Source organism: Mesoplodon bidens (assembly GCF_964165515.1).
Source record: "Mesoplodon bidens genome assembly, chromosome: 9".
Taxonomy (NCBI): domain Eukaryota; kingdom Metazoa; phylum Chordata; class Mammalia; order Artiodactyla; family Ziphiidae; genus Mesoplodon; species Mesoplodon bidens.
In genome coordinates this window covers 93,972,008-93,992,811 of record NC_138166.1, presented here as the reverse complement: position 1 = coordinate 93,992,811, position 20,804 = coordinate 93,972,008, and the positions used below count along the sequence as shown (strand labels likewise).

Here is a 20,804-nt window from a genome sequence, read left to right as displayed (position 1 = left end):
CTTCTCAGTGAGGTCCTCCCTGGCCACTCCATCTATAATTCCAACGCTGCCTCCTCACATGTCCTTTCCCTTTCCATGCTTTGTTTTTTCTCCCTAGCACTAAACACTGTCTAATATATTACATATTTTACTTATTAATCTTTTAATTGTCTCACTGGAATATAAACTCCATGTGGGCAGGGGATTGTGCCTATTTAGTGCACTACTATACCCTAAGCTCCTAGTACAAATCCTGACATGAAAGTATTCACCAAATATGTGTTGAATAAATGAATATATAATTTATGTAATTTATTCCTGCATCATGAAGGAGAACCACAGAGTAGAAATTATCACACACACACCCCCGGAAAAAGTCACCATCCTCTCTGACACCATATTCCTAGGAACTCTCCTGTACATAAGTACACTCAGCTCAGATATAACCTTGACTCCATGTGTCCACAGTCTTCAAGTCAAGAACCTTAGCCAAGGAGCTCTGTGCCATCTTCTGTAAGTTTCCACCACCCTCAAATCCCAGCCATATCACTTTGTGTTAGGGTCACTACTTTTCCCAACTCCTCACTGATGCTTTATCCAAGCCCACCCGAGTCTCTTAAAAATCAGTGTTCAAATTATCAGACTTTTTTAAATTAATAGGACAACAAAGTTGCAGAACAACTACAATCAAGTCGTGTTTGAGGCCAAGAGAATTAATTCTGTACTTCTCCATCTGGGAATTCTTCTATCAGAACAAACTGAATTTCTTTGGAACAGAAGATCTCCTCTGGACTTCCCTGGTGGCGCAGTGGTTAAGTATCCACCTGCCAACGCAGGGGACATGAGTTCGAGCCCTGGTCTGGGAAGATCCCACATGCCTCGGAGCAACTAAGCCCCTGAGCCACAACTACTGAGCCTGTGCTCTAGAGCCCGCGAGCCACAACTATGAAGCCCACACACCAGAGCCCGTGATCTGCAACCAGAGAAGCCACTGAAATGAGAAGCCCGCGCACCGCAACAAAGAGTAGCCCCCGCTCGCCGCAACTAGAGAAAGCCCGCATGCAGCAACGAAGACCCAATGCCACCAAAAATTAATTAATTAGTTATTCTTTTCTTTTTTTAAAAAAAGAAAATCTCCTGGAGTATATGTTTAGCATGTTAAAGTCTTCATCATAGGACTCATCACCTTGAGAGAGTCCATTTCTCTCTTCTAAATAATAAGGATCTCAGTACAGGGATATCACTGTTGTTCCTAAATGCACTTCACTACCTGGAGACGATCTATCTTCTGTGAAGAAGCCATTATAGTCTCTGAACCATCTCCCCTTTTAGCAGCTTATTGATCTACAAGCACCCAGCCAGCCACCACACCACTACGGATATGTGTAATAAAAGCTGATACAGGCATGCTGCTGGCACAGGAGCACAAAAGTCCTTTCTGAAATGTTAACAATTCTGCTGACCCAGAAAGATGAAATGCCACCTTCCAGTTTGAAATAAACCTCTGGGCTCCTACAGGTTTTAAAACAAGCATATATGACAAAGAGACAGTTTTCTAGGGTAAGGGCTACCCTCCATTTTGTAAGACATTACTGCATAGATCACTAACAATTTTTATAATTATTTTTTACAATTAACCCAGCTCTTCAAAACACAAGTTTAGTGTTTAGTTGGGATGCCTACCCAATGGTTACTACTGAATGTACAATCTAAATTTTGGTCTATAGCACTTTATGCAACTTAGGCAGAAGGCGTTGGAAATCATTTTTCTAGCTTAAACCCAGCATAGACTTAACTAATATAAATCCAGGAGATATAGTGGTCATGGAAGATGTTTCCTTGATATGAATCATTTATTCAACCTAGTTTAGAGAGCCAACAATGTAGCTGAGTGTACATTTATCTGCTGAAAACAAAAGAATTACTCTACTAATCCGAATGACAGCAATGGCTCTGCCCTTAGTAAATCACATGGCTAAAGGAGAGGTCCGTAAAACCTTCCCCATGAGATTATCGGCCTGAACAACAGTCACTGTCATTCTGGAAGAGAATCCACTTCCCAGTGACACCCTGAGAGTGAACATCTCTCTCATCCATTGTTGAACTGGGACTCGGTGGTCTTCATAAGCCAAGGTGTATTGGTTGGTCATGATGTCTTTCTGTCCCCAGACCCTCTGTAGGGGATGGACGTTTCCTGTGAGCAATGTTGCTCACCAGCCACCATGGGGCCAGATGCATCAGAGACCTGGAAATAGATACTGGCCGTGTTTTCCCGGCATCGCTGACCCACCCCAGCTCGAAGTTATGAAAAGCGAACTGAGGTATGAACCAGAAGGGAAGCAGTCACAAAAGCACATCCTCTGTCTTCTGGCCATTATCTGACCAAAATCTCCACTAGAAGAGATTTGAGAAAGCTGCCCTAAATAAACAGTTGAGAGGGAGGCTTCATTGAGACAGCCTGAAGACATGCCTGGTGATAAACACTGAGAAACTTGAGGGAATGGTCACATATGCCAGACCCAGAGGTAAATTTGGCAATTCTAATATCCATGATGGGGACAAGAAATGGAGCTAGGCTTCTCTTTATCCAATACACTCTGGCTGGGAGGACCAGCCTAAGGAAAGCATGCCGAGAAGAGAAAGTGGGCAAGATCATAATGAAGAGGTCTAGTCCAGGAAATATGGAACAATCCCCACTTGAAATTCTCCTCTTGTGAATCAGAGATACGGACACTTTAAGCAAATACAAACCTTAACAAAGAAAATAAATTGAAGTTTGTCGTATGCATTACAGAACAACTCACAGCAGGTTTCCTTTTAATAGTGAGTTTCCCTAGTCCAATGAAATTATGGCTCTTCGCTAAATGAGATTTCCAGGTCGACTGCATTAACTGAAATAAACCTTCGTTCATTCAACAACTACGTATTAAATACCTATCGTGGCCCATGCATTATGCAAAACACTGCAGATAAAAAATGAATAATAAACAGGTCAAAAATAGTCTTTGAAAGGAGGGCAACATATGGGGAAGCAAAATGTCACTGGTGCTACGAGGGGAAAGATGTCTAGTGTGTGACAGAGGGCTAAGGAGGAAGAAGGCAATTCTCCCTGGGAGGTGGAGGTGACAGAACCCCAAGCAAGACTAGGAGGAGGGGCTGAAGGCTGACGCCTAAAGCATGAGAAGGTGGTGGCCAGGCTGGCTTGGGGGTGGCCGTGAGCAAGGACAGGGACCTTCAGGAGAAGGAAGAAGCTTCATAAACAAAGGCTCCCAAGGCATCAAACAGCTTAGCCTGCTTGGGGACCCAGGAGTCCTTCATCAGGGCTGGAAGAGAGCATGCCGGTATGGAGAGAAGTAGACAAAAGGATGAGATGGGCAGGCTGGGGGGTGGGGAGGGGAGAATGTTGCCAGACCTGTGAAGTCTTAGATGCCAAGGTGAAGATTATGGACCTTATTGTGACTGACAGGCTGCGAGGAGCCACTGAAGGGTTTTGAGCAAAGAGGTAACATGATTAGATTTACATTTTAAAAAAATCACTCTATAGAGAAAGCATTTACGGGAGATGAGATTAGAGAACAGGGAAACCAAATAGAGAATGCTACAAGAATACAGGTGAGGAGGACCTCACCGCAGCAGCGATACCCGAATAGCATGGGGAGATGAGCACGAATGTATCAGCAGGAAAAGTGACTTGTTCACCGCTTGGATGAGGAGGGCAAGAATGAAGAGATGACTCTCAAATTTCTGGTTTGGGCAAGGAGAGAGGAAGTGATATCATTCCCCCAGATGGAGGAAAATGAAAGCGGAATGACTCTGGGGGAAAAAGAGAAAATAGATTCTTTTGGACCCATGGAACCTCCAAGTGGAGATATCCAACAGGCGAGATGTTTGGGTGGAAGGTCTGAGTGAGAGATTCCCAGTGCAACAGGTTGTGACCATCAAGGGCTGAAACTGGCCCTGGGCATGAGTGAGATGGCTCAAGGAGAGGGCAAAGGGTGAGAAGAAAAAGTGGTACCCTGGAGAACACTCACATGGGCTGAGAAAGAAGAGCCAGTGACTGAGAGGGGATAAGAACCAAGACAGAAGCAGACCAAGAGAGAACGGTGTCCTCCAAGCCAGGGGAGGTGAAGTTTTCACAGAGAAGGAGCAGTCCCAGCTTGGGAGTCGGGGAGGAAACCCACTGGCAGGGGCCTCAAAGTGCACTGAAGGTGAAGGTGAAGAAGACAAGAAACCCAGGCAAGGAGGAGAGGCCACACCTGAAAAGAAAAAGGGCCAAGCAAGATGATCTTCTGTCTCGCTTGTGTTAACCCATTCCGGGAGGAGGGAGAGAGAGGGAGAGGCTGGAAACACAGAGGCCAGCCCTTCCCAAAGTCGTTCATTTAAGGGTGGGCAGGAAGAGCATCCCAGCAGAGCATAATGAATAAAGCAGCTCATCCACCTGGGACCTGGCGATGCAGGCCTGCCCAGAGCTACACATGGGCATCTCTTTAGCCCTGTGGTTACTAAAACATGATCGTGGCAGTTATTCAGCTTCAACACCCCTGAAACCCCCTAGGAATTTCGTGATCCCTAGTAACTTCAGGCCCAGCTTTGGTGTTTTAAAAGCATTATCAGGTGAAAATGGAACCCTTGCTGTAATTCCGACGGGACTTTCCTGTTCCAGCTGGAACTTATATGGCGTGGGAACATACCATTACCATAACAGACGGGCTCCTGGCTGAAGTCATCCTCACGATTTTAAGACTACAACTCTGATTCCTTCTTAGCAATCCTTAGCTTTTCCTTTCCTGGTTTATGCTGAGTTCCTCCCTTAGGGCTCACACGCCTTTCCAGGTGTTCCTGCTCAGTCTCTGGTTTGTCCCACTCTCTCTGTCTCCGTGCCTTAGCTATTAACGTTCAATGTCTGATCAAGTTCATTGGAGGGGTGGCTTTGGTTTAACTTTCTGGCCCTTAGAACGCTTGGTTTTTCTCCACAAGCTGCAGGAAATCTACAAAGCAGGGAGTGACATGTACACTAGTCTCTATCTCACAAATACGTCATTTTAAAGCCCTGATTTGCTCTTCTTACGTCACATCACAAGGGAGTAAAACATGATTCTATCCTTTCAAAACCCTTCCCCGGGAGCTACTTTCGGTGAAAACTGTTGGTTAAAGGTTACCTGATTCTCCTCTTTGCTACTACTTACAAAAGTCAGTCACAGATTGCCTCAAAGCAAAGTTTTCCAAGAATTTTCTTTAAAGAACCTGCCTCCTGAACACTGAATAGTACAGTCTGAATAGAATGTTAACTTTTTTTTGTCAGAACGGCAACAACTTTCCAAGTAGCTTCAGTGTGCATGAATGTGTGTGCCCCAGTTACTTCACATCTTTTCTGTTTTTCAAGAAATAAAATATCACAGATGAAAGCACCGCCCCAATTCCATTTCTTTTCTTGCCCTGAGAAAGATAAACATCATCCTTCATTTTGTGTTTATCAGTCACATGCATATTTTTATAAACACAAGGCAAATAAACAATATCTAATGTTATTTGATCTGTTTTTGAGCTTCATATAAAGAGCATCATACTCTTCATTTCATTCTGCATCTTGCTCTTTTCACTCAAATTTTATGTTTATCCATTTGGAAATATGTAGATCTAGTATATTTATTTTAAATACACAGTGGTAGTTTCCACTGTATGAACATACCATACCTATGATCCATTCTCCTATTAATGAATACAAGTTTTTCCTTTTTGTTTACTTATTTATTTTATTATTATAAGACAGTGATGCCATGGAGAGTCTTGGATGTGTTCCATGGACTCATGAGTATACAGCCAGGGGTAGAAGTGCCAGGCAACAAGGCACGTGTGTCTTCAGCCTCACAGGATAGTATCCAATGTTGTATTAGTTAACATACAGCAGCATATGAGCGCAGAGCTTCTTCAAGGTAAAAACCACCCTATCCCATCCAGGTGTGCAAAATACTCCAGAGCCTTGGGGAATAAGAGTTGTGCCTGCCTAAATAGAATTGCTATTATAAAGATGAAAAGAAATTGAGGGCAAAACTGAACGAGAGATTGCTCTAGAGCAAATAAAGTGTCCAACAGAGTGAGCTTCAGGATATAGAACACCAGGGCATTTTCAAACGTAGGAAATGATATAAATTTATGAAGATGACCTAATATAAAGTAAATTGCCTTTTCTTGGCAAACTACTTGGACACCAAAAAAAAAATCAATTGAAATAATTCAGATACTGCACTCTCCCATAAAAGCAGCAAATCTGTCAAACTTCTTTGAATGCCAACAGCAGCCTCCACTTACAATAAACACCTGTAGAAGATTCCTAGTGACTCCTGGAATGGGCCTTTAAACATCATCTCTGTGTATACTAATTTACAAAAAAAAAAAAAACTTTTTTCATCCTTAAATCCCCTGTTCATTGCCTGACTTATATTTATACTTGCTGGTATTTTTAAATATTGCTGAACAGAATTATCTCTGATATGATTTCTTAAAATCTGGTAGCAACAGCTGCCTCTTGGGAGAAGGACTAGGAGCCTGGGGGACAAAGGTGGGTGGAAAGCAGACTGGACAAGTTATTACCTTGTCATTATTAATTAATCATTTTTAAATGAGGCTAAGACTTCACCTTATCAACCCACTGTTAATCTCTCTAAGTACATGTTAGGACTAGATGTCCCCTTTTCTGCAAAGCTTCCTCTAACTCCTCCAAAACTCAAGAATCACTCAGGGCCCCAACACATAAATCTCTCAAAGAACCAAACTTGGATCTCCAAAATAAACAAACAGCTCATGCAGCTCTATGTCAAAAAAACAAACAAGCCAATTAAAAAATGGGCAGAAGATCTAAATATACAGTTCTCCAAAGAAGACATACAGATGGCCAAAAAGCACATGAAAAGATGCTCAACACCACTAATTATCAGAGAAATTCAAATCAAAACTACAATGAGGTATCACCTCACACTGGTCAGAATGGCCATCATCAAAAAGTCTACAGACAGTAAATGCTGGAGAGGGTGTGGAGAAAAGGGAACCCTCCTACATTCCAACAGGTGGGAATGTAAATTGGTACAGCCACTATGGAGAACAGTATGGAGGTTCCTTAAAAAACTAAAAATAGAACTACCATACGACCCAGCAATCCCACTACTGGGCATATACCCTGAGAAAACCATAATTCAAAAAGAGTCATGTACCACAATGTTCATTGCAGCACTATTTACAATTGCCAAGACATGGAAGCAACCTAAATGTCCATCAACAGAGGAATGGATAAAGAAGTTGTGGTACATATATACAATGGACTATTACTCAGCCATAAAAAGGAATGAAATTGGGTCATTTGTAGAGACGTGGATGGACTTAGAGATTATCATACTAAAATAAGTCAGACAGAGAAAGACAAATATCATAGGGTATCACTCATATGTGTAATCTAATTTTTTTTAAAAAGATACAAATGAACTTATGTACAAAACAGAAGCAGACTTATCAATATCGAAAACAAACTTATGGTTACCAAAGGGGAAACGCGGTGGGGGAGGGATAAATCAGGAGCTTGAGATGAACTCATGCACACTACTATTACATAGGATAGATGACCAATGGGGATGTATTGTATAGCACAGGGAACTCTACTCAATAGTCTGTGATAAGCTATATGAGAAAAGAATCTAAAAAAGAATGAGTATATGTTTATGTATAACTGAATCACTTTGCTGTACACCTGAAACTAACACAACATTTTAAATCAACTATACTCCAATAAATAAAATATTTTAAAAAACAAACCAAACTTGGGGTTTGTATTTGTTAGCCTTCTTGTATACTACCTTTCTTTGTCTCTCTGAGGACAGGAGCTGTGTATTTCACTCAGGATCCTCTACCCCAAGTAATGTGCCTGAAATAGTTGGTACTCAATAGACATTTTTAGAATAAACACAGTGAAGTGTTCTTTACCATACAATGGTTTTTAAATGACCCGAGGAATGTATTCATTACTTTTACTTGTTTTACATACTGGTGCTCTTGAAAAGTTTTGTTTAGAAAAAAGATACAATCCTTGAAGGTGTTTCAGGGTAAGCCCTATGAGAACAGGGATTATGTCTGTTTTATTAACTTCTGTGTCCCAAACATATCTGAGCTAGTGCCTGGCACACAGTAGGTGCTAAAAAAATGTGTTGAATAAATGAAGATCCTCAGTTTTGAAGCATTCTACATACCAGGAATCCAGTTCCTTTCTCTATTAAGTTTAATTCTTTTAATTAACTTATTTATTTATTTTAATTTTGTTAAAACATACATAACATAAACTTTATCATTTTAAGCATTTTTAAGAGTATGGCTCCGTGGCATTCAGTATATCCACAGTTGTGCTACCAACACCACCTTCCTCCATTAACTTTTCAGATTTTTAACCCCAATCTGCAACATGGCATTTCAAATCATTAGAAAGAGAAACAGTTAATTATTACAAGGTCCTACATTAGTATGAAATTAGCTGCTTTGTTTTCCACCTCTTCCTTTTACAAACTAGCAGCCTGCCATGATCCCTTCAGAAGCATCTCTGTCTCTGTCTCTCAATTTGCTCTTTCGCTCCCTTTCCTCCCCTGATTTCCCATCCCTCTCTTTCACCTTCTCTCAGCCATTCACCCTTTATTTACTCTCTATCACATAAATTTAACTTTCTCATCAAATGTGAAAGGGTTTGATGTTTTTACAATCCAAACCCACTCTTTTTTTTTTTTTGCGGTACGCAGGCCTCTCACTGCTGTGGCCTCTCCCGTTGCAGAGCACAGGCTCCGGACGCGCAGGCTCAGCGGCCATGGCTCACGGGCCCAGCTGCTCCACGGCACGTGGGATCTTCCCGGACCGGGGCACGAACCCGTGTCCCCTGCATCGGCAGGCGGACTCTCAACCACTGCACCACCAGGGAAGCCCCCATACCCACTCTTTTACACATGAGGAAACAAAGTCCTTTAAAAGAATGTAAGCGTTCTCTCAAAAACAGCAGACATCCAATCAAGATGTTAGAATAAATGTTCTGTTCACTCCTCTACCAAGTCATGCACTCCCTTCTCTCTCTGTGTATTTTTTGGGGTAAGTAGTTATAAAAGTATCTGCATCTGAATGAACATTTGTGACTCTACTGTCTAATGTCTAGATGTATACCTGCGTGCGTGCGTGCGTGCGTGTGTGTGTGTGTGTGTGTGAAGGGTCAAACTAACCCAGGGTGTGTTTAGGATTCTGCCTGAAGGCCTAGGATCATCTACAAATAGCAAAGAAGGAGAAAATATTTTTAACTGACAATCCAAAGTGGAATATACATCGATCCTCTAATTGATCCTTACCTACCCTATAGTAAAAGAATAAATAAACTCACCTTCTGCAACAGAAACAAGGCCCTTGACTGTGTTGGTTCAATAAGATGAGCTCACCCTTGAGTTCCCTGACCAGCTGATTCCTGATCCAGTTGATACAGACATGACCTCCTGCAGAAGAGCCTGATCCACCCACACGTGACAATGAACTTGGGAAACGGAGAGTTGGAGCATAAGCTCCCTCAGGACAAGAACCACATGATGACTCTTTGTTCTTTGCCAACACACATATAACACATATGCACGGGGATGCACACCTTATACAGAGACCATGGGTTTTGTGTGTGTCTCCCTGTGAGCAGGTAAAGTCTCTGGATATTATGAAACCAAAACTAATAGAACCATTTAATTTTTGGCTTACTTGTCCACCTTCCCCTTTGTGCTTCCCAAGGGCAAAGACACGTCATAGCATAAACTACTGCACATTATATTATATATTGATTAGTTCATTAGATATTATTTTTATTCCACCTGTATTTATTTATTGTTTGTCTCTCCCCCCATGGAATGTAAGCTTCTCCACAATACCCAGCCTCTAGGCCGTCAATAAATATTTGTGGAATGAATGTGTATGTCCTTCATGTCTATAACCTCAGCACCTACCACAGTGAACAAGACAAACACTCAAAAAAAAAAACACCTCAAAATCACGGAACAAAAGGTGGACAAGCTTCTGTCGGCGGGTCTCAAGGCAAAGTGAGATGCTTTGCTTTGAAATGACCTTCCTCTCAGTGCTAAGCTGGAGTCCTCCATCAGGTCTCACCTTTGTGGATTCTAAAATTACTTCCTATTTTGTTATATCTTTGAAATAGCAAGTTTAATTTATTTCTTATTGAAGTTGATTTACAAAGTTATAGTTGATTTACAAAGTTGTGTTAGTTTCAGGTGTACAGCAAAGAGACCCTATTTCCTTTTTAGTTTGGGGAATCAGTATACCAGCTTCTTCTCCCCCCACCCCTGCCCTGACAGACTCTATGGTGACAGTTAGAGTGGGGTGGGTGAGTCTCCACACCAGAAGCCAGAATTCAAATCCTGACAACTTCATTTCCTTATCATGAGCTGTGGCAAGTTAATGGAGCTTTGTGTGTCTCAGTTTCCTCAACTGTAGAATAGAGATAAATAATAATAATACCCACTTCAGAGCAGTATTATGAAGAATAAGTTAGCTAATATATGTAAAATTCTTAGCAGAGTACCTGGCACCAAGTCTGATTACTATTAATCTTCCCACCCAGTCAACTTTGCAAGTTACTTTAATGGAGTCAGGAGAGAAGAGAATTCTGTGAGTCAAACATGGAAAATTAGGGGCTTCGCTGGTGGCGCAGTGGTTAAGAATCCGCCTGCCGATGCAGGGGACACAGGTTCCAGCCCTGGTCCGGAAAGATCCCACATGCCACGGAGCAACTAGGTCTGTGCGCCACAACTACTGAAGCCTGCGCGCCTGGGGCCCATGAGCCACAGCTACTGAGCCCGCGTGCCACGACGGGAGAGGCCACCGTATTGAGAGGCCCGCGCACCGCAGCGAGGAGTGGCCCCCCCTCGCCACAACTAGCGAAAAGCCCGCGCGCAGCAACGAAGACCCAACGTGGCCAAAAATTAATTAATTAATTAATTAAATTTATTTTTAAAAACATGGAAAATTAATAAAATATAGATTTAGCACAACTGACCATGAACTAAAACCTCTGTGAAACATTCAAGTAGCAAAGTTTCTTCAGGTGTAGAATAATACTCTTAAATTTAAGCCCAAGTTACCATGTTCAATTATCTTCATCTGAAATAAAGTATGCGCTTGCTCTTAGAGGCTGTAGGCTCCATGTCGCCCTGTCCCATAGAACTTTCTGTGGTGATGCAAACATTCTCTAATCTGCACTGTCTGAAATGATGGCTACTAGATACATACAGCTACTGAGCATCTGTAATGTGACCAATGTGACTAAAGAAGTGATTTTTAACTTTTATTTAATTTTGGTTATTTTAAGTTAAGTAGCCGCGTGTGGCTAGCGGCCATCCTATGGGCCGCACTGCTACAGGGGATCTGAGCTCACAAGCTCCTTGACTGGGCCCTCGCCTGCTCTCCAGCTGTTGGTCTGCTCCTCTCCCTCGCCCCAGAAATCAACACTCATGTGGCCAAACTGCTGGTTCACACCTCCATGGCTGTGCATATGCTGGCCGCTTTGCCTGAAATGCCCTTCCTCCCCATCCACCTCCACACTTCGTGAAAATCTCGTTCAAATTTCATTTCCTCAGGGCAACTCTCCCTAACTCCTTCCCGCCTGACCTCATCCCACTGCCGACACAATCCAGCATCACCTCCTCTGTTTCTCTGCATCTGTTTCTGTTGCCCTCAGTGTCTTGCACTTGTCACTTATACTATGTGACACTAACAGACTATGGGAATTCTAAGGACCAGGTCTTATTCTCTCTTCTTTCTAGTGATATGTGCCCATCCCATAATACATGTGCAGTAAATATGTGCTGAGTAACATTATTAATTTGTGAATACGTGCAATGTTCCATTAAAATACACTTCAGAACATTGACCATCACTCCATGATTATGAAAACCATTTAGGTCAAATTCTATTATAAGGCTTATTTTCAAATAATAAAAAAGTTCTTAGAGTCTCCGTTGAAGGTCTGCTGATTTCAAGCCATATCAATACAAGATTTCAGTACTAACCAAAGAATATACATGTTCCCTGGAACAAAATCCTCCCTGTAGCTGGTCCTCCTAAGGGTCTGGAAGTCTCCTGGATTTCACAAGCTGATCCTGCCATTGATCTGTCCCCAGTGCAGTGACTTACTAGGGAGACAGATGAGGTTGAAAAGCAGGAAGACAAGAGGACATGAGTATGGACACAGATGGGAATTCAAGAGTGACTGATCTTTGCTGCACCCTCTACCCAAATCCTACCCTCGAGAAGGAAATAATTAAAATCTTATCTAATGTGAAAAATGATTGTGCGTGATATGTGTTTTTTCAATGACATGTGTTATCCAAAACTCTACTGTGTTACCTTTATTCCTTAGCAAAGCTTTTGCTCAAGAAATCCTCCTTGTTAAATTATGTAGCCTCTGTTGCAATATTAACCTGCCCTGAGAGCTACACTGGTTCATTTTCTATCACAATTTTCTGACTAATCCTTTATTTGGATTCCCACACAGTGTTCCTAAAATTAGAATAAGCTCTTGATGGATAAGTTTCTGTGAACCTAATTTGTATATTTCCCAAGTACCAAGCATCTAGTGGATGTATTTTACAAATGATGATCTTTCCTGCCCTCCAGGAACTTATGGTTCAATAAGACAAACAAATAAATACACAGTGATCAGCAATGCCTTTTTATGGGTATAGTGATGTCAGCAGGGCAAGAAACGGATCAGAAAGAACATGAATCCCAAGGACTTTATCTTCAAATCAGATATGGATTTGACTTTTGTTTTCTTATTAATTATGTGGTTTTATTGTAAAATGCAAAAACAGCACTTTCTAATGTAATGAACATTGACTTAACAAATGATTGAGTTATTTAGGGCTATATGATCATTTAGATAAATCTCTAATTTTCCCATAATATTGACAGATTTTAAGCAGTCTTTTCTCTGATTTCCCTTTCCCCCTGCCCAACACATATCTCCAGAATTTTAATCGAAGATGTTTCCAAAAAAGACAAAGGCCTAAGATAGCTTTTGAGGCTGCTAATGAATACCATGAGAGAAATATCTTTCCCTAAGGTGTCCTAAAAGTAAATATAGGGATATCAATTTATTCTTTAACTTCCTTCTAAAATCTGTACTTCTAGGAGAAATATTAAGTCTAGAGGTTACATTCTATGTGCCATTGGAATTGCTTGTGAACTCTCCTAATATAAGATGCACTTATTTCCAAATTGTGTCCATCACTACTTAGAAAAAGCCGATCTGGCTTTCAAAGATTATGCTTTGAAATTAAAAATGAAGATAGTGACCTTAAGTCTCTCAAGATTTGTAAGGCTGGCATGCCATCTATCTCAATAATAACTAACAAGAATGTCAAATGGACAGAAACAGCCATGGTAAGCAAGGGCTTGCAGCTGACAGTGATTGCTGTATTTGGGGTGATGGGGAACAGCGTTTGCATTAGTTCAAGAGAAATACAGTGCCCTCCCAACTCTAGGTATCAGTGTATTCAATCCCCCTGCTGGTCCATTTTCTGTTGCTTCAATTAAAAATCAGTCGATACAAAGTCAAAATGTTGTACATCCTTCCCCTACCCCTTTCCCTGTCACTGTGTTTCCAGCTTCACCAGAAGAACATGTCACTATGGTAACCAATCCCTCTGGTGCACAGACCAAGTCAACCTTTCTAGTCGGATCGCCAAGCAGAGCAACATGGAATCAAAGCTCTCAATGGAACCACCAGAAGCCATGAATTCCATCCCCCTTTTTCTAAGTGGGGTTAACCAGTACCAGACAGAGGATACCAGTCTTGTTCCAGGAGATGTTCAAGAAAGGAAATTCAAGAATGTCCTTCAGCAAGTCCTACCAGTGTTTGTCAGTCATTATTAACATGAATTCTTCCTCACATGTCAGCTAACTTCCTACCATTGCAATTTTAATAAAAGCAGAAAATGATGGATAAAACAACATTTTCTGAATCTGAGAATTTGAAAACTGCTATGAAGTCACCCATTGTCAAAAACTATTCTGCTTCCTCTTGTTTTCCCACTTCTAAATCCAACCCAAGTTGTTCTCGTCTGCAATTCTCTAATATCCTGTACAGCTTGACAAAGTTGTAGAGCTCCAAGCGGGACACGCTGCTCTAATAAGAGTCTAACCATGAAGCAGATATGATATTTGTAATAGTAACACATTCTTAACTAAATCAGCTAAAATCCCTCATCATTCTACAGAAGCTGTAAAACAAACATTAAGATGGATTCTCTTTCTGGACCTACCCCACCTAAATCTAAATCCATACCCACTGTTTGCCTTTCTTAAACAATTGACTTTTTTTCAAATTAACAATTTTTTCTGATTCATTTCAACATTTTTATAAATCAAAGAATATCAGTTCTCACATATAAGATTTAAAAACAGCAGCAACCTGGCATTATAATTATTGAGACATTAAGAAACTGCTTGGTATCTTGGCCACAAAGACTTTGCAGATAACAGCATTGTTTTCACTTTGGTATCACCACTTAATAGATGAAGAAAATGAAGGGAGGTGAGGGGAACGAGACTTATAGAATTGCACCACATCTTCCAGGGTGCAGCTACCATCAATGCATATTCCAGGATGCATATTCCCTTCTTCTGAGCAATATTAGTATACATCGAAACAACATCTCAGTAGGCTAACAGAACAGGATAGTCCCCAAAGTATAAATCATGCAAGATTTACAAACTGCATCAGATGAACAGACTTTTAAAATTTTATGTGATCATATTAAAGTATCAAATAAATTTTTATCATTAGCAAATGCAGTTTGTTTTCCGTTTTGGTATACTTTGGGTATTTTTTATACAAATCTTCTGAAAATAATATTTTTTTGTCTTAAGTACCCACTTTGGTGCTGCTGGAAGAACTACTTTTTGTGTGCTTATTAGATCTTGCTCATATTCAATGTGCATAAGACACTTTTGTCAACCACTTTCTCAAAATGAGAAATCAAGAACTGTGGTATGATGCTACAGGTCAACGGGCTTTTGGGGTGAAACAGGGCAGGGGCTGTGATTTATTAATGTTTATATGACCAATGCCTGCAGTATGCCCGATATAGCATAGCACTTAAACCCTTCCGGCATGAATAAGGCCTTCTCTGTGAGATGTTTTCCCAAATTTCCCTTGATGAATCAGTTCAACAACATCTAAAACAAAGATTAAAACTAGGAGTGTGTCTACGCCGACAAATCACTCTTAAAGGGATTCCTCTACTAAAAGCAAACATTATAGATTCCCTTCCTTTTCAGAGACTACTGAAGCCATTTCTCTGTGTAAAAACCTTGGACCATGAGATTCTACTGGAATCCCATCAGACAAAACGCAAGACGAGAGGCCGGGTAGAGAGAGGTAAGCCTCCATTACCAGCTACTCGGAGGCAAGATCTGGCCACTGCAAGGCTCAGCCGAGCCTGGATAACCTGACCTCCCGGAACCAGGAGGCCTGAGAGACTGCGGCCGCGCAAGGGAGGAGAGGGCGGCCCGGCCCAGAGGCGCCGGTCTCTCCGGAGCGCCAAGCGTCGCGGCGAGCGCTTACCTTTCCGAACCAGGGCCGCGATCTCCGCGTCGAAGCCCTGTCGGTGGCATTTCCTCCAGAGGCCCGTGTTGGTGGAATTGTACTGCCGGCTGCACTCGTCGGCGGGGCTCATAGCGAAGAGCTGCCGGCGATTCCGGGCCCGGAGGAGTGTGCCCTCCCAGCGGTCCAGGCGCGAGCGGCTGGCCCGGAGCGGCAAGTTGTTGTTATTGTTGTAAATGAAGCCAGGGTCGACCCGGCGCGTGTTGAAGGCCTTGCACCTGTCCCTGTGCTTCCTGGCGTCCGTCTCGTACCAGTGGTCTGAGCAGACGGCCACGGCCAGCATGCCCAGGGCGCAGAGCGCTAGCGAGAGGCCCGTGTAGAGCAGGAACCTTCCGGCAGCCATGCCTCCGCTTCGCGGCTACACCGTGGGCATGACCCGCCGCAGCCTCGCCTTCCCTCCGCGCGCCCGGAACACAGCTGCGGGCGGGCTGCCGAGCCAAGGAGGGGGAGGCGGCGGGAGGGGGGCTCGCGCAGCGGCGCCCTCTCGGCCCCCGGCTGCCGGTGCGCAGCCCAGGGACTGCGGGAACGCGGGCGGGCAGCCTAAAAAGTTCTCATCCGGAGAGGCTCCGGCAAGCCTCTGCGCATCCTGCGGAGCAGGTGCAGCCTCAGGCGGCGGCGAGCCAGACACGGCCGCCTCCCGCCCCCTCCCGGCTCGGCAGGAAGCGACTGCTCCGAACCGGCCGCGGCCGCACTCAGCCGGGCTTCGGGCGACGCTGCCCTCGGGCCGGAAACCAAACACCGAGTGCCCTCGGCTGCGGCGGGGCTCCTGGGCTTTCTTTGTGTAGGGTGGCGATGGGACCCACTCGCTTGGCTTTCTTGGGAGGGGGATGGGGGGTGGGAGGGTGTCTATCAGGAGGAGCCGCTAGACGACAGGATGAACTGAAACACCCGCGATGCGGCCGGCCAGCGAAAGAAACCTCCAGATGCCAGGGCTAACTGCCCTGCGTCCCGCCTGGGTCTCCCTCTCAGCCACTCTCCCCCTTCCGGTCTGCGAGAGAAGAAATGTTCTTCCTCTCTGGGTCGGGTCTTTTAAAAATCTCTGTCCTCTGGTCACTAGCAGGTCCTTTGCTCCTTCTGGCCAGCGCGCTGCGCTCAGAGGCGGGCTCCCAGTCGGCGCACGGTTTCGGCCGACCTTTCCCCGCGAGCTCCCGGGTCATCTGCCTCTTGCTTCGCCATTCAGGCGGCCCCTCGGGTCGACGGTGCGGTCACCCGGACGGCGTTACCGGACAAGCCTTGGCCGGGGGTTTGCGGCGACGGGGCGGCAGCTCGCGGGCGCGAGAGGCGGGCTGCACCGAGGAGGGCGCACCACGCGGGGCTCGCGGAGCTCGGCGCAGGGCGCCTTCAACACCATGGACAGGTCGCGCGATGGCTGTGCCCCGCCAGCCAAGCAGCCAGCCCCCGGGGCGTCATGCCGCCCTCCCCAGTGCCGTCTTCCTCCTGGAGTGTCCACCCGGCCACCTTCAGACCCGCCTCTCCCGCGGCGCCTCCGCCTCACTTCATCTGGCTCCCGGGTAGCCCCGGGAACGTGCTGCCCGGGAGCTGCTGGTACCCAGAAAAACAACTGCCCCGGCCCTTCAACACAATCCGCCCCCTTCTCCTTACACCTGAGCCCCGGCACTCTAGCACCCCCTCTGCGCTGCCCAACTGGGGTCAGCCGCTCTCAGATTGCAGCATTTTCTTCGCAGCCCACCCAGGAGCTGAGGTGCCGGCTCGCTCGGCAGCGTGCAGAGAATCGCATCCCAGCCTCGGCGTTCCACGATCAGGCTCCCGGCGAGGTGGTCGCCGAAGTGAATGGGGCGAGGGTGCAGGAGGGAGGCTGGGTCGCTCCGCTTCCCCTCCCGGCCTCCTCCTCTAGCCGCGGTGGCTCCGGGGCCTTGCCGTCTCGGCCGGTGCCGGGGAGCGAGAGCCCAGGCTGCGCCCGGGAGGCTCGGGAAATAGCATCGCCCGGTTGCGGGCGCTGTAGGAAGCCGCTGCTGTGCTCGCTCGGGCGCCGGGCGCTGCAGCCTTGGCTACAACCCACAGACGAGAACACGGAGCGCGCAGCCAAAAGCTAGTGATGTCATCCGTGCAACGTGAGCCTCATCTCTTATTTTTCTAGCATTCTTAAAGATAAAGTGCACCATTTCCCAGGCAAAATGTCTAAGCCTTATTCTTTAACCAGGCAAGTCAATGGTGTCTAGAGAGGTTTGTGCCCAACCACATCCATATTTATGCACATATACATATATGTGGTATGTAGCATGTTTACACGCATTAGTATTAAATTAGGGACGTTGCCTCCATCTCCTGTTTATCTCTTTTCAGTAGTGGAAAATTCCCTTAAATCGAAGAAAAGACTGCTTATTGCGGAGTCGGCATTCAGAGGGGCTGAGGAAGTTCCCTGCATCCCCGGTTTCAGTCGCTGATGTCCTGGGTTGTATTTGATCTTTGTTTTCCCCAGAAAGCCACAAGCGCTATCCTATTAGCTACAGGCGTTTCCACGCGGGGCTGAACGTGTGTCCGCGGGGTTGTCACCGCCTGCCCCGGTCCAGCCCCACGCCAGCGCCAGACACCCCGACACACACCCACCTCCACTTGCCTCCACCTCCCTCCTCAGCGGGAAAAGAAAAAAGAAAACTGACTGATTCTTTCCAGACAAGGGGAACAGAATTTTCATGGCGGGGGTGCTTAATAGACATTTTGAAAACGCCCAGGGGCTCGCGCTTTGAGGGGAAGTGGGGTTAAACGAAACCTCGGTCCTTATCCTGGTGGGGGCTGGATTTCGGCTCTGCGAGGGCCCTGAGAGGTGTCGCGGGTAGACCCCAGACCTAGAGCGAGTGGGCCCAGAGCGAGCCCAGCTTCATCCCCCCACACACACCGCCCGGCTCACGTGAGACGGCGCCGCAGGGCTGGGAGCCTCCCTCCCAGGTCGAAACCTTAGGTTCTTCACTCTAAGCCTCACCCCTCATTTTCACCCTCATTCCAAAGCCGAGGGCCTGCACTGCCGGGTAAAGAGCTGCCCTGGGGAGAAAGAGAGGGTCCGGCACCCTGCTTTGAACAACTGGGCCTGCGATGCGAAATGAGCGCACCTCCACCATATTCTTTTTGTCTTTTTTCCTCCTTCCTGCATTTTGAAAATCGCGAACGAGGCGTTTCAGTGCCATCTAGTGGGGGAGGGGTGTGCCTCGCTTTTCGTCCCTGATGCTGCAATGGGGCTCGCTGAAAGGACAGCAGAGCCCGAGGATGTCCGCTCGGTTCTTGGGTGCCCGGCTGGTCGCGGGCTGCAGGCATGTCCCCTCTGCCAGATCCCGGTCCCGGGAGCTACGGCGGAGCTAAGCGACTTTGGCCACAATGTCTTCTCACCTTCCTTTCTACACTCCTCTTACCCGCTCTCCCTCCCTCAACCGTGAAAAAAACAGAAACAAGTGCAGGCACTTCGTACACAGGCAGGCAATGTCTTAAATTTCTGGAGCTATTTTCTTCGGTAAAGCCCAGAGCACTTTTAGGTTAGCAGTATGCCTGCCTTTGACAATAGGAAGGAGGCAGAAAGGCGAAATGACATCTACAAGGTCAGTCGGGAAGCTGAGGCACAGCCAGCAGTAGATCCTCAGTCTCCTGGTACCCAACTCTCCTGCCCCTGAGAACCAGCTGAAAGAGGTGCCCCTGAGACCTCTGGAAGCCCAGGCAGCTGCTATTCGCAATAAATGTACTTGTTCATTTTGTCTGTATCCTTCCTCTCTCTGCCATTATTCCACTCCTTTCTTGCTCTTGCTTTTTAACTTTTTCTCCTGGCCTGCGCCTTAGACCTGCTTCCAGTGATGTGCCTTGCCCCTCCCTCATGGTCCTCCTGAGCAGTCCTGCGGGGGGAAGGGACCCAAATGCACAATGTCATCTTTTCTGAACATCATTAAAATTGTATTTTGAAATGTTTGTCCTCCATCCCCAAAACCCTATGAAAGACACTGATTAGAGGGCTTCTTTAAAGGGCAATGTTCTTGGACAGCCCTAAACCGTTTGGAGATGATCCTGGTCTTTGGGGCTAAAAAGATGGTGGATTCTTCCTCTAGACTATACGACTACAGGATTTTCTTTTCTCAATTGAGTGATCTACATTTCTTCCCTCTGTCTTCTTCCGATTCCTCATTAGTTACGGCTTCACAGTCTCTGTATTTCCAACCTAATCCTTCCCATTCGCACTTACACTGGCCTAGGATCACAGAAGCTCAAAACTGGAAGGAACTTTAGAGTTACCCACACAATAACGCATGAATCTCTTCAAGAACATTTCCCAAAAAAGTGACTGACCGGCTTCTGCTAGCACACTTGCAGTGATGGAAAAATCACTGTCTTGGGGGACTTCCCTGGTGGTCCAGTGGTAAAGAATCCGCCTTACGATGCAGGGCATGCAGGTTCGATGTCTGGTCAGGGAACTAAGATCCCACATGCTGTGGGGCAACTAAGCCCGCGTGCCACAATTACTGAGCTCGCGCGCCTCAGCTAGAGAGCCCACGTGCCTCAGACTACAGAGCCCACACGCCCTGGAGCCTATGCGCCACAACTAGAGAGAGAAAACCCGCACACCACAGCTAGAGAGGAGACCGCGCCGCAACCAAAGATCCCGCATGCCTCAAGGAAGATCCCGCGTGCCGCAACTAAGACCCGACGCCGCCAAAAATAAATAAATACTAAATAAATCTTTAAAAAAAGAAAAAGAAAAATCACTGTCTTGGAAAGCACTACTGGATGGTGCATGTGGTTACACAGGTCTTCCTTACCCTAAGTCTTATCCTAGGTCCCTGGAATCCTACCCATTGGCCTTCGAGAAGCCCACAGATACCTGATCCCTCTTCCATATAATGGTCTTTCTCATATTTGACATCAGCCATCATGTTCTCTCTAAGCCTTCTTCCCTCCACGCTAAATATCCTTTCTTCATGCCCTCCTTGTGCTTTGCTCCTGCTGGGTTTCTAATACCTCCTGATCGTTAGTGCTTCTTGCATCAGACAGTGCTCCTGGATCTAACAGTCATGGCATGACCCATGTAGAGCCAATGATCCTCACCTCCTCTTCTAGGAGACTACTAGAATGCTATCCTAGGATCTTGCCCCAAAATGACATTAAGATCATTTGCAATTTGTGAAATCTACATTTTTGAAATTTGGAATTCTATTTG

General features: G+C 45.5%; 1 protein-coding gene across 1 annotated transcript in view; it reads right to left on the bottom strand.

The window, feature by feature from the left end:
• TMEM178B (transmembrane protein 178B) overlaps window positions 1-16,152 on the bottom strand; it is a gene marked incomplete at its 3' end in the record, with an annotated part of 362,319 nt that extends 346,167 nt beyond the window's left edge. The window contains exon 1 of the mRNA XM_081244870.1: window positions 15,614-16,152. Within this exon, the coding sequence (XP_081100996.1) occupies window positions 15,614-15,995 (382 nt within the window). The 5' untranslated portion in view covers window positions 15,996-16,152. The remainder of the gene's footprint in view (window positions 1-15,613) is intronic.
• Between the last annotated feature and the right edge of the window lie 4,652 nt (window positions 16,153-20,804).